This window comes from Chlorocebus sabaeus, chromosome 4, assembly GCF_047675955.1.
Source record: "Chlorocebus sabaeus isolate Y175 chromosome 4, mChlSab1.0.hap1, whole genome shotgun sequence".
Lineage (NCBI taxonomy): Eukaryota > Metazoa > Chordata > Mammalia > Primates > Cercopithecidae > Chlorocebus > Chlorocebus sabaeus.
The window spans coordinates 33205022-33218663 of NC_132907.1; the positions used below are offsets into that span (position 1 = coordinate 33205022).

The 13642-nt window shown below is 39.3% G+C and overlaps 1 protein-coding gene across 1 annotated transcript in view; it reads right to left on the reverse strand.

Moving 5' to 3' along the window:
* The window catches only part of LOC140711539 (endogenous retrovirus group K member 25 Pol protein), a 31146-nt gene that overhangs the window by 12633 nt on the left and 4871 nt on the right, over nt 1-13642 (reverse strand). Inside the window, 1 exon segment of the mRNA XM_073014885.1 lies at nt 10143-10311. Coding sequence (XP_072870986.1) covers nt 10143-10311 — 169 coding nt within the window.

A 13642-nucleotide genomic window follows, 5' to 3' on the forward strand; every position in this document is an offset into this window, starting at 1 on the left:
TAAAAATACATAGTATGTTTTCTCAGAGGTCTCAAACAAGGGAATGAACAAGGACACCTGCCTACATATCAAGAACCATCCTGCTTTGTATATTTTTAAAAAAGCTGTTAGAGTAGCTTTAGTTCCTTCTGCTCCTTGATTAAATCTTGATTAAAATCAGTGCTGCAGTTGTAGGATGGGAAGCAGTCTTCTCCGTCCTTTTCCTGCTGTAGGTAACATCACTTGATTGCTTGAGACAGTTAAAGCTGCTTTGGTAGTAAAAGGACAGCAAGATTAATGGGCAGTCATTTCCATAGTAACAGCAAAGCACTCTGGGAAACAGAGCCACTCGGGAGCTGGAGCTGCACATGCCAGGATTTCGGCTCCCATGGCAACAGGAGAGTGGGGTGGGGATGAACATGCTAGGAAACTTAGCAAAGGTCCGTTTAGTGAAGACAATGTATAATCAGAGTTGTCAATCTATTTTAAAATTTGAAGTTAAAATAAATCAAATTTGAGACCACGAGCTGATGCAAAACATTTAAAATATACTGTACATCCACTGAAAATTTCTGAAGCATAAGCACAAAATAGTTTAAGAACTATCCAATTGTGACAACTTGTTAGTTAAAAAAAATCCAATTACCAAGATTTTTGTCCCAGAGTAGTTGCAGAAAATTACACAATTAGAGCAATTTTTCTCAGCTGCTCCACTACAGAAAACGAAAGTAATTACACAAAAATAGTGTAAAATACTTTTCACAACTGCAAGTTGGAGTTTTGCTTTCTTTAGAAGAAATTCTGTTTTTCACTTAGATAACCATCTCAACAAAAAGTTGAAGAGAACTAGCAGTAAAAAAGAGAAAGCAATAGTTAAGAGTCAAGAACAAAGCAAAAGGTGAGTGAAATGCTAAGAGAAGCAGAAAAGAATTCAGAAAGATCTAAGAACCCAGCATTCCAATTACAATGAGTAAAAGAAGTGTGACACAAAATCGTATTCCTTCTGCCTTTATTAACGTGGGAGTTAAAGTTTTTGAAGGTCTCCATTGTCCTGTGTGAAATTATAACATATTCAGGTAGCTCATTGTCCACTAAGGAATAGACACTCTTTTCTTTCCAGGCCTTTTGAGTCAACTCTACACAGCCAGTGAAACAGAAGTTTGGAAATTATCTGCTGATTTGGGCATTGGTTAGTTACTAATCAAGTCCATTAAGGTAAATCTCTATGTTTGTATCTAGTCTTTACTAAGTAAGTTACTTAATATCACAAATATAGTATTTACTGAATTTTCAATATGAATTTGGAAAATGGATATTAGTGATTTAACCTAGTTCCTGGCCTGGGGTGTCTATTCTTTATGCATTGTGTCCAGTAGGATCTGGATGCCAAAATATCATTTAGGCACCTGAAGGATTTGGTCACAGTATCTCAGAGAAGAATGATACTTCTTCATTAGGCATCACCTCAACATCTATATCCTACATCTTGAAAATAAGGTTTATTATAAGAAACATTTTTGGGATTGCCTGCTGAGCACCAGCACCTGTAATTAGGGAGCTGTCCTCCTCCCCTACTATCTACACAGTTGGCATTATTGTGCTGTGACCCCAATTCCCTGTCTATAGTCAATTGATCTAAAAATGGACACCTAAGTTGTGCTTTGCTAGTCAAAGTCATTAGTTGTAGAACTCTGGAGTTATTAGTGAGCATATTTTTTTGTTATGTAGATAAAACTTCAAGAGGAAAGAATAACGATACCAGAGAAAATCAGATACAGGAGGTAGAGACTTGATTTAGATAATGTTCAGCCCCTGGTCTAGTTGTTTCTAAAGCCCAATAGAATCTGTATTTCCTGTGGCTTGATTATATATCCTCCTGGTAAGTTCCTCCCTCTCTGTTTTTTGGCTCAAGCTAGCTCAAGCTTGATTTCTACCTCTTGCAACTGACTCCTAACTAATACAACATCCTCTCCCCAAATTCCCTAAAAAACATGATAAAAGGAAGAAAATGGAACAACCACTTGGACAGAAAACACATTGTGGGAAATAAAAGCAGGAGTGAAAAGTAATTGCAAAGTTTTGCTTTCCTTGCAATTCAATGATTTGTGAGGAAGGAAAGGGGGCTTAGAAGCTACTACAACCAGGAAATGATCAAAAGAAACAAGACTAGTAAAAATGTAGTAAAAATCAGAAGTTGGTATATTCCTAAATACCTGTAGAGGGTGGCAAAAATCTGAGTTGAAATCCTAATTTAGGCTATTTGCTCTATGTTGCCTATTGTAGGATGTGCTAGGTAGGCTCTTCCAGATTGCAAGGAACATATTACTGGGACATTCAGTGCAGTGAGGGTAAGGGGAGAATCTTAAATATCTCTAGAGAGGAGGAAAACAAACAGGTTATGTACAAAGTATCAGGAATTAGAATTTCTTCCAATGTCTCAGTAGCAACCCTGTAGCGATAATGCCTTCAAAATGATTTCCAATCTAGAATTCTATATCCAGCCCAACTACCAATCACATAAAAATATAGAATAAATATATTTCATATATGTAAGATCTCAGAAAATGTAATTTCCACATGTAATTTCTAAGAAAACTATTGAGAAACATGGGTCACTAAGAGAGGGGAGTAAACCAAGAAGAAGAATACATGGGGAAAGGGACTAAGAAGACAAAAGGATCTAAGGACTATGGGGAATCCCAGGAGGACAGCTGTGCCCTGGTTCAAAAGGACACTGGTTTACATGAAGCGGGTACACACATCCTTTCACTGAGCATTATGTCTGTAAGAATCACCATGTTGTTGGGTACAGAATCCTTTTATATTGCTGTATAGTATTCTACTATACGGATATATCACATTTATCCATTCTAGTGTTGATGAATCCTCAGTTTGCTTCTAGGTTTTTGGTTCTAAAGAATACTGATGTGCTCAACAGTTCTGTGACTGTGTTGTGGTACAACTATGTAATGAATCTGATAATAAGGTATCTATAAGGAATCTACAGTAAACATAATATTTAATGGTGAAATATTGAAAGCTTTTCCTCTGAGATCAGGAATGAGATAATGATGTATAATATCATCACTTCTTTTCGACATTTCACTAGAGAGTCTAGTGAATACAAATACCTAAAAGTAGATGTAAAATGTATAAGGATGAGAGAGGAAATAATGAAATTGTCATTATTTGTAGATAACACAATTTGCATATAGGAAATAAAAGAGTACAGATAAACTATGGTAATTAATAAGTGAATTTGTTAAAGTCAATATATAGAGGTCAGTTGTATTTATGCTGACAACAGATATTAACTATTTTAATTAGGAATTATTTAATTTATAATAAAATAAAAATAGCAAATGATTAGAAATTAGTCAAATAAAAGATATATTAGACTGCTACAAAAAACTACAAAATACACTGAGATAAATAAGTCTAAATAAATTCAGGGTTATACTATGTTTTTGGGTTTGACAATTCAATATTGTTAACATGTCAGTTTTTACTATATTAATTTATAGATCCAGTACAATCCCTATCAAAATTTCAGAAGGTTTGGTTGAGGAACTTGAGAAACTGATTCTAAGCTTAGAGGAAACTCAGAGTCAAGAATAGCAAAGACATATTTGCCAGAGAATAAAGTTGAAGGATATATATACTACCAGATTTCAAGACATGTTAATAAACGGCAGTAATTAAGACAGTGTGGTATGATACAAGAATGGACAAATAGACCAAAAGAAGAAGATACAGAGTGCAGAATAGACCCACACATATACAGTCACTTGATTAAGACAAAGGTGCCACTGCAATTCAGTGAGAGAAAAGAATGTGTTTGTAATAAAGGATGTTGAGAAAATTAGATGTTTATATGGGGAAAAAAAGAGAATTGACCCCCTACCACACACTATGCACAAAATTAATTCCAAGTCAATCATAGACTTGAAAGTGAAAGCTAAAAATTAAGCTTTTAAAGGAAAACATAGGAGAAAAATCTTCATGGTCTTAGTGCGTAGGCAGAGATTTCTTAGGACAAAAAGCAATAACCATGAAAGAAAAAATTTGACAAATTGCTCTTCATTAAAATCAAGAGCTTCTGTTCATCAAAAGGCATCACTAAGGACGTGAAAATGCAAGTCACAGAATAGAAGATAATTGTGATACATATATACTACAAAGGACTCATTTCTAGAATATCAAAAGAACTCCTAAAATAACAGAGGAAAAGATAGATGATCTAATAGGAAAATGGAAAAAGATTGAACAGGCTCTTCTTAAAGGAGATACCTTAATGCTGAATGAGCATAAGAAAAAGGTGTTTTACATCATTACACACTAAAAAAGTATGTAACATAATCACAGATTAAAACTATGAGACCACAACATGTTCACCAGAAGTACTAAAACAAAGCAAAACAAGCAAGCAAAAAAATCAGTGACCACCCTAATTATTGATGAGGCTATAGAGCAACTAAAAATTTTATACACTGCTGTGGGAATGTAAACTGGTATAAATACTTGGAAACCTGTTGTTAGTATCTAATATTTAATGTATGCATATCTGATGGCCTAGAAATTTCGCACATAGGAATAAACTCAACAGAAGTGTGTATATTTGCTAACCAAAGTATTTTGAATTAAATTAAATTAATTGAGGATTTGGTTTTTAATTCATTAAATGGATAATCCATAGATCTAACCAATGAGCTTTATTTGTTAAGATAAAGATCTTACTCTTATCTTAAGAGTTGACCATACTCTCTTAGTCAATATTCCTCTCAGGAATAGATTTGCTTTTCAGCTACAAAGTATAAATTCTACTTGAGTGTTATTTTTGGCTTCCAGTGCCAGAAGGGCGGGAATATGTACCTGGGTTGTTTTGTGCCTAATGGTTCTTTTACTATACGTCTAATAGCTGGAAACTAACTCAGAATCAGCATCAAAAAAAAAAAAAAAAAAAAAAAAATGGTGTAATGCATAGATTAGCTGGAACCTAACTCAGAATCAGCATTAAAAAAAAAAAAAAAAAAAAAAAAAAAGGGTGTAAGGCATAGATTGAGCAGAGGAAATGACCTTGGATGTAGATTAAAGGAAGTTTACCTTAAAAAAATTGCCCCCCCCCACTTTTTTTTTTTTTTTTTTTTTTTTGAGACTGGGTTTCACTCTGGCACCAGGGCTGAAATGCACCATCTGGTACAACTATAGCTCATTGTAACCTCAAATTCCTGGGCTTAAGTGATCCTCCTGCCTCAGCCTCCTGAGTAGGTGGGACTAAAGGCATGTGCCACCAACCCGGGCTAATTTATTATTATTATTTTTTTGTAGAGACAGGATCTTGCTATGTTGCCAAGACTGGTTTCAAACTCCTGGACTCAAGTGATCCTCCTGGCTTGGCCTCCCAAAGTATTGGGATTCCAGGTGTCAGCCACCACAACCAGCTAAAAATGTGCTTTTAAGAGGATTATGGTGATGATATTAAATGGCCATGTAACTTCAGGTCAAATGCCACAAGAAATCGCCAAGAGTTTGAGATTCTGATCAAATGGCCAAATAAAGCTCTGTTTTGAATAATTTGACAATAAGAACAGCCAACTAAAAAATACAAGGATGAAAAGTTTTAAAATAATAAGATATAGAAAGGTTCTATTATTGACTAGTGAAGATTCCTTGGGGATTGAAAACACTTTCCTGTCTCTTTGAAAAAGGGTTGGCAGAAGCAGTCTAGAAGGGTTGGAGGAATTCGTGTCATTTTGCCTAGCAGGCTTACTCTTTTCTTAATTTCCCTTAATTTTTTTTTTTTTTTTTGAGACAGAGTCTCGCTCTGTCACCCAAGTGGGAATGCAGTGGCACGATCTTTGCTCACTGCAACCTCCACCTCCTGGGTTCAAGCAATTCTCCATGCCTGAATTTCGCCATGTTGGCCAGGCTGGTCTCGAACTCCTGACTTCAAGTGATCCACTCACCTCGGCCTCCCAAAGTACTGGGATTACATGTGTGAGCCGCTGTGCCCGGCCTATCTTTAATGTATATTTGCATGGCTATTTTTTGCTTCCTTGAGGGTGTATTCATGTTCTGTAATTTTATGTTTACCTTGCCTGTTTTATTCTAATAATATTCTGCCTTAATTTGAGTATTCTCCTTCCAACCTTTACTTTAAATATTTTCTTCTTAAAGGAAAAGATTTGATACATTTACTCATTGAAGGGTGAAACTTGCTTCTGGTAATGCTTTACGTATGCACCTCATAAATTGCATTTAGTTACTACTAATAAAAGAGACATAACTAAGAGGACTTCACAGTATATAAGGGTTTATTTTTCTCATGTAATGAGAGGTTTGGGAACCAATAGCTGATGGCTGTGGCACAGTGGCTCAAGGTCTCTGATGGCCTTGACCTTTCCCTTGACTATCCCTGCTCCTACCATTATATCTATATTTCATGTATGAGAAAGCAGGAAGGTTGGAAAGGGACGAGGTCAGCTAAGTCAGCCCACCCTAAAGAGTTTTTCTAGAAACCCTTCTTAAGAATTCTTTCTACATGGGTCAGAACCGTTGTGCCACTGGGCTGGTTCCAAGGAACACAGGGACTGGGACAGGAAGTGCTGCCCTCCTAGGTTCTTCTGGGACTCCCCAGGGAGGCTCTCATATCTCCACAGATGAGCTCTGGCTGTTGCATGATGCAGTCTAGGTGGGCTGCAACTCCATAACTTCAGAAGTCACTCTTCTACAGAGTGCTTCTCTGGGCTAAATACACTTCTGCCCATCACTTCAGATAGTGCCAGTCTACCATCTAGATATCAGTGGAACTGGAAATCTCTATGTCTGTGAAAGCAGATCATACTTACTATCCCTCAAGGCTGGAGATTCTTATTATTCTATTTGCAAATTGAGATGAAAAAATGCTTCCTGTGTGCTATGCTCAGCCATAGGAAGCTCCACATCAAGGTTTCTTAAGCTCCCCCTTCCCAAACTACAGAAATCAATATGTTCTTTAAAGGTGCACACATAGCCCCTTTCTGCCAATGTGAATCTAAGTCTTCAGGCAGGTTATTTCTAGAAGTGTTGCAATATCATCCACTGTACTTTTTGGAAGAACAGCACTGACCATCCTCAATCAGGATCGATTGCTGGCTCTAACTTCTCTTCTTCTGTCGTGGTATATTCTCTCAGGAAGTTGTTTTTATCGGGTCTGCATTGGATAAACCCACACATGTCTATATGTAAGTCTGATCTGTGATGGTGGTCTGGGATACAGTCTTTTTTTATTGGTAGATGCTCATTAGAGACCCTATGGATCAGATGTAAATGGGTATAACTCTTATACTTAAAACTTAAAAAACACCCCAAAGCTAAGAGGGGATAATTTTGCTTTAGAACTGTCTTCACTTGTTCAGGGTGCTAAAGCAAAACCACTTAGAATGGGAAACTGTTAAACAACAGAAATTTATTTCTTATAGTTCTAGAGGAAGTTCAAGATCAACGTACTAGCAGATTCGGTGTCTGGTGAGGGCTCACTTTCTGCCAGATGGCACCTTCTCACTGTGTCCTCACAGGGTAGAAGGAGGAAATAAGTTCCCTTAGGCCTCTTTTATAAGGACACTAATTCTATTTATGACGGCTCTGCCCTCATGACCTAATCACCTCTCAAAGACATCACCTTTGGGCTTCAGATTTCAACAATATATTTTAAGTGAGCCGGTGGGGGGGGGGGGAACAAATATTCAGATTGTAACAAGAACATACCATGTTTTCACTAAGATGTAACCTTTGAATAACTGAGTTCTGACCCTGACCACAAAACATGCACCACTGGCAGGACTAGGCCTGGAAAGAAATAATCCATCTTGGTTACTCCATTTGGGGGTGTGTGTGTTGGTAGTGGTGGAAAAATTCACTTAGTCTCACCTGTTACCTACCAATGATTCTGAATAATTTGAAGAAGAAAAAAATAGAAGAGGAATAACAATCATTTGAGGAATAGGAGAGGCAGATCTGGAACCAAAATATCACCTCTATCAGATGGTAGGATGTGACTTTATGGCTATGAGATAAGACTGATAGACTTACCCACCCAGTCACCCTACTGCTGGGCTGGGGCAGGCCAGGAGGAGGAAAGGCGTTGCTGAGTTAGCATGCCAGTTTTCCTCCCAAATACAGCAACCTGATAAATCACCCCAGCTCACTAGGGGAGGTGTGAGTAAAGGGCCATGAACTACCAGGCACACGTTCAGGGAAAACCCTTCCTTGTGGCACCCAGGAGTGGGCAGTGGCCTTTCCTTCTCTTACTCACCCACTGGTTTAAAGCCGTTGGGATGCTGATAATACCCTTCCACACACAGTTGTGTATTCATATGTTTTCTTTTCCTACCTTACTTGCAGTGTCCTAGATTCAGTTCTCTGTTCAGGGCCTGAGCACTTCATTCTCACGCTCCCTTTGTAATCACAAAGTGCTTGGTTGTCCTAAGTGTGACTTTGATGCTGGTAGACACCAACTTTCCCTCAAAATATTTTCTCCCTCCTTGACTCTGAGGAGAAAACCTCCTATTCAAAACGGAGCTCCGTAGTGGAGGATGTAGTAAAGTGGATTAGCGAGAACCTGCAGGGGCCCTAAGTAACTGCACTCCACTTCAAAGACCTTTTGCCCACCAAGCCCTCCTTTCACTCATGGCCTTGCATCTAAAGATTATGCTCCCCTAGAATATTCTGAAGTGGCGACTGAAGAATCTTGTGAAGTCAAGACACAAAGAGCCATTTTGTTCTCAGAAATGCCTCCATTTATACTACTGAGAGTCTCGCACTTGTATATTATATCTCCTGCTCTCTATCCTGCTGACTTCAATCTGGCGGGACTACCACATGTCTTTGTACTCTGTAACGCACATGTGCATATGGTGCATGCTAAATATAAATGCTGTTTGGCAGGATCCTTTTTTCTCTTCCTTTGTTTCCGAAAAATATAGTGAAGAAAATGTGTAATGTATGCCCGCTCCAAAATGAGAGAGACTTTCAGGAAGTGGAATTATGTTGACAGCAAGCTACACATTTTGCATATTATTTCGACGTGTGGCAGTAGTGGTAGCAGTGACTGTCCGTTGCTTTGTCTGGTCAGATTAGGGTTGCTGAGCTCATTTGTACCCCCTCTTCAATGGAGGTCAGGTAAATTCTTGCAATGCTGAACCATCTGCCTGAGTTGACGGGTACTGGTTTTCAGATCTTGTTGGTCCCTCCTCCACCCAGGTAGTAGTCAGGTTGGGTCAGTTTATGCTGCAATAAGTAACAGTTCAAAGCTCTTAGTGGCATAACACAATATATATGTCTTTCCTATTCATGGGATGTGTCCATTGTCAGTGGGCAGGGCCTCTGCTCTTCATAGTCACCCAGGCCCAGGTTGATCAAGTATTGTCTGGCTGTGAGACTTTCCCTTGGAAGTGACACATATCACTTCTGCTCTCTCTTTACTGAACCAAGTAGGTCCATGCTATGCCCAACATCAGATAAAACAGTTAAGTATGCCCCACCATGCACCCAAAAGGCAGACAGCCAGAAGGCTTTTGTTATTGACACTAGTGATTACCACATCTCCTGCAAGAAATCTGATGGGCGGGCAATTGCTCATGCTATTGTTAAGGCACCCAGGTATATTTTAGGTGCACCAATTGTGCTGTAGAGGGAAGAGAGCAAGACATATAAGGTTAAAGCTCTTCTGTAAAGGCATCTCATAGAGTAGCACTGTCTTGAAACAGTGCTTAGATTTTTTTAAAGCAGAGTCACAGCTTAAAGCAACTTGGATTAGGGGTAGTAAGGTGGAAAACACAAAAACACACAGATGTGTGCTCCACTTTAACTTTCTGGAGCTGGGCCACGGTCACACACACAGTGTAATGTCCAGAATGGAACAAATGTGAACGCCAGTAGAATGCTGCTCTAGGCTTTCAGGAGCTGCTCTGCTTCCTGCTCTCCCTGCTAGGCTTCCCAGCAGCCCCGTGGGCTCTGCTCCTGCCAGGCGAGCCTGTTCTGACTTCTTTTGCTGGTGGCGGGACTTCAGCAAAGCTGTGATTGCAGAGTGCAGTTTGTTAGATCTTAAGGACTAGAAAAAGTCCCAGAGCCACTTAGCAGGTGAAAAATCATGACTGTGTCTATGCCAGCTTCGAGGGTCTAACGTCTCTGGACTGATTGCACTGAGTTCAGGAAAAACCCGAAGGAGGATTTCAGATTCAGAGGGCAGTTGAGAGGGCTTTGCCTGGTAACACTGATCACAGCTGGCAGGGGCCGCTTGAGGAGAGGCAGCCGGCATGATGCTTCTCATCACCTGCTCCAGACAGATGACCCCTGCATCAGTAAGGGAGAGCTAAAGAGAAGAGCAGTGGGGCTCTCTGGAGCAACCGAGGAGAGGGAAGAAGACTGATGTGACCATCCACCACTGCTCGGCGCGATGGGAAACTCAGCAACTTTTAGCAGACTTCTACTAATGAATGTGGAACCAAGGGACTGGCAGCTCCATTTCCTCTGATATTAACATTTTTTTTACTTTATTTTAATGGGGAAAATGAGATTCTTCTCGGTTTCCTATCACTGGACCCGGTTTGGGAGGGGATGACATTTAACAACAGTGCTTTGAAAAATATTAAGCATTATACAAATACGAGGAATTGTTGCTGTTATTATTCTGATGAAGCACACATGCAGCTCCGGATCAGCCTTAATATTGAGGGGATATTTAAGGGATTAGGAGGAACTCTGTGACTATTGGGGAGTGACTCGGGATGGCCTTCGCAGAAAGGGCCAACTAATCTGGCCATATTAAATCCATTTTTAGAAGCGAAATACCCAAACTCTAAGTCAATAAACCGCAAATGCAGTCATAGATCATAAAACTTGATTACTTCACATCAGATGTAACACTTTCATAAATTATAAAATATGTCAGGCGATTAACTCTAATTTGAGGCCGTAACTTGATTAGCTTCTGGGTGAAAGGAGGAAATGGCTTTGGGTAGGAGCAGTGGTACCAAATTTCTTAGTACGTAAATGCAGCCTAAGTGAAGTGGGGGTGGGGAAGAGGACTGTAGTTATATGGTGGACTTGGGGATGAACCCAGATAATTCAAGAGAAAATGATATGGATACACTGAAGTAAGATCCCAAAGGCTTTGAGAAACTACAGTTAAGTCTTACTAATTTGGATGAATTGGGGATTAAAATCAGTGTGCACTAGTGAAAATTTGAATTATAGACTGTTTCAAAGATATCTACTTGTGTAGTTTTTCAGGTATACAGAAATGCAAAACAAATGGATGGGAAAGTGGGGCCAAATACAGGTCCATCCCAGTTTGCTTAATTATCTAATTATTGTATGCATGCAAATGATTAGCATCATTTAGAGTAATCTCTAAAGCAGCTCATTTAAAGAAACAGGTCTACTATTTGCCTTTTACTTAAAAAAATAATTCATGTAGCAAGCAATTTTTTATTGTTCAGAAGAAAATTTCACCATATTGAGGAGAGGATACCCCAAATTTCTGATGTGCCTGTACGGCTAGGAGACATCTGGAAGCCAAAATGTCTGTCCCCACATTCCTCCTGGCCTCACTGTTCCAGGTGCCGCAGGCAGAGGCTGCACAGCTTGTTGAGGAATTCAAAACCATCCACAATTCTGGACAATGAAGCCAGATATCAGTTTGCTTTAAAATACCTTATAATTCATCTAAATCTTTTTTATACATTGTTTTCTCACCTTCTAAGTCAGCCAAGGCAGTTTCTAGGCCACATGGTAGATTAGACAGGGCCCTCATAGGAATCCTTCTCCCCCTCCTTTCAGCAGTTTAGTTGCCTTGCTGGGTCTTTCATTCCCCTTCGTCTCCTCTACTTTCTCTCAAGCAAGTGCACAATGAGACTTCCAGTAACCAAGGGAAAGGTTCATGAGCATTTTATTCATCTCCCTCTTGTCCTGCAGAGCATCCGGGACATAGTAATGCCTTAGTACATGGCTACAAGAGTGAATCAAGGGCCAGGTGTGGTGGCTTACGCCTGTAATCCCAGCACTTTGAGAGCCCAAGGCAGGTGGGTCACCTGAGGTCAGGCGTTCAAGACCAGCCTGGCCAACATGGCAAAACCCTGTCTCTACTAAAAATACAAAATTAGCTGGGCATGGGATGCCTATAATCTCAGCTACTTGGGAGGCTGATACAGAATAATCTCTTGAACCTGGGAGGTGGAGGCTGCCTTGAGCCAAGAGGGAGCCACTGTACTCCAGTCTGGGCAACAGAGCAAGACTCCATCTCAAATTAAAAAAAAAATAGTGAATCAAGGTTAGCTCTTGGGGTGATAAATTCCTACTAATCAGTAAACACTGATAGCAGATAGTAGATTAATGTATTGGACATTTTAATAGGGAATCATCCTTAAACCCATGGACATGAATTCTGGTTTGGAATTTAAACACTGGAACAGGCAGGTGAATAACTTCACTTTGGATAGGTGATTGTCAACTCTACTCACCTAGGTGCAAGCTTTCTCTACAAATATTAGCAACAGCTACTACTACCAGTTATTAAGCTCCTACTATATGCCAAACGTGTAATGAACCAACACTTTATTTTATGTGATCACCACAGTAACTGCTTGAAGTCATTATTATCTTTGTTTTATAAATAGGGAAATTGATGCTGAGGGAAGTAAAGTACCTGTCCAAGTCCACACAACGAGTAAGTGGAGGTTTTAAAGAATCAAGTTCTGATTCCAAATCAGTGCGCTTTCCATGTCACAATTCTGTCAATACTTTCTATGATTGGAACTTAAAAAATACTGTTCTAATGAGCACATCTTTAGCTGGTTCCATTTGCCATCCCACAGAGAATCCCAACTATTCCAATTCTATAATAATCATTATCATCGACTTCCATCTATTCAGCACTTATTACAAAGAAGGCATGAAATTCTTCTAAAACAGGTGTTCATATAAACTTCATAACCCACTGAGGACCTGGAAATCTGGATTCCATGTTAATTTCTTCCTTCTCTGTGAATGCTATGCATTAAGTGTATATTATTTTTCATATGGATACATTTGAAAACTAGAAACAAATATCTTTTCAGATGTTCAGATGATGTAGTTGCTGTAGACATATACCATGGTCCTTGCTATAAAAGTGTCCATGTTAATGTGGAGACACAGCATTTATGTCTGTAAGTAAACAACAATGTAAAGGCATTTATAACATACCCAAATCAGGGGTGCAAACAATAAACACCACCAGAGTTCAGAAAAGGAAGAGCTTAATGGACCAGAGCAGTTGGAGAGGGTTTTACAGTGGAAATGCCACCTGAGTTGGCTCTGTAAAATGGGCCTCTGTAGAGCCCAAGGGAAAATTTCCCCTTTGCCCTCTGAAAGTTTGCTGAAAAATCAACTTGCGAAAAGCAGATTAATAGGAGAAAAGGTATACATATTTATTGACATGCATGAAGGGAAAATTAGAATGATTGCCCCACCATGCAATAGGGGTACAGATGGTTATATACTCTTCTTCTTAGGGAAAAGGGAAATAGGGAAGTGTGAATGACTTTAAGGAGATGGTAAATGATCTTTAGGAGAATTCAATGGGCTTGAAGAACATACAGTGGCCTGGAACAAAGTCTCTTGGGCCTGCAGAGCAGACAATGGT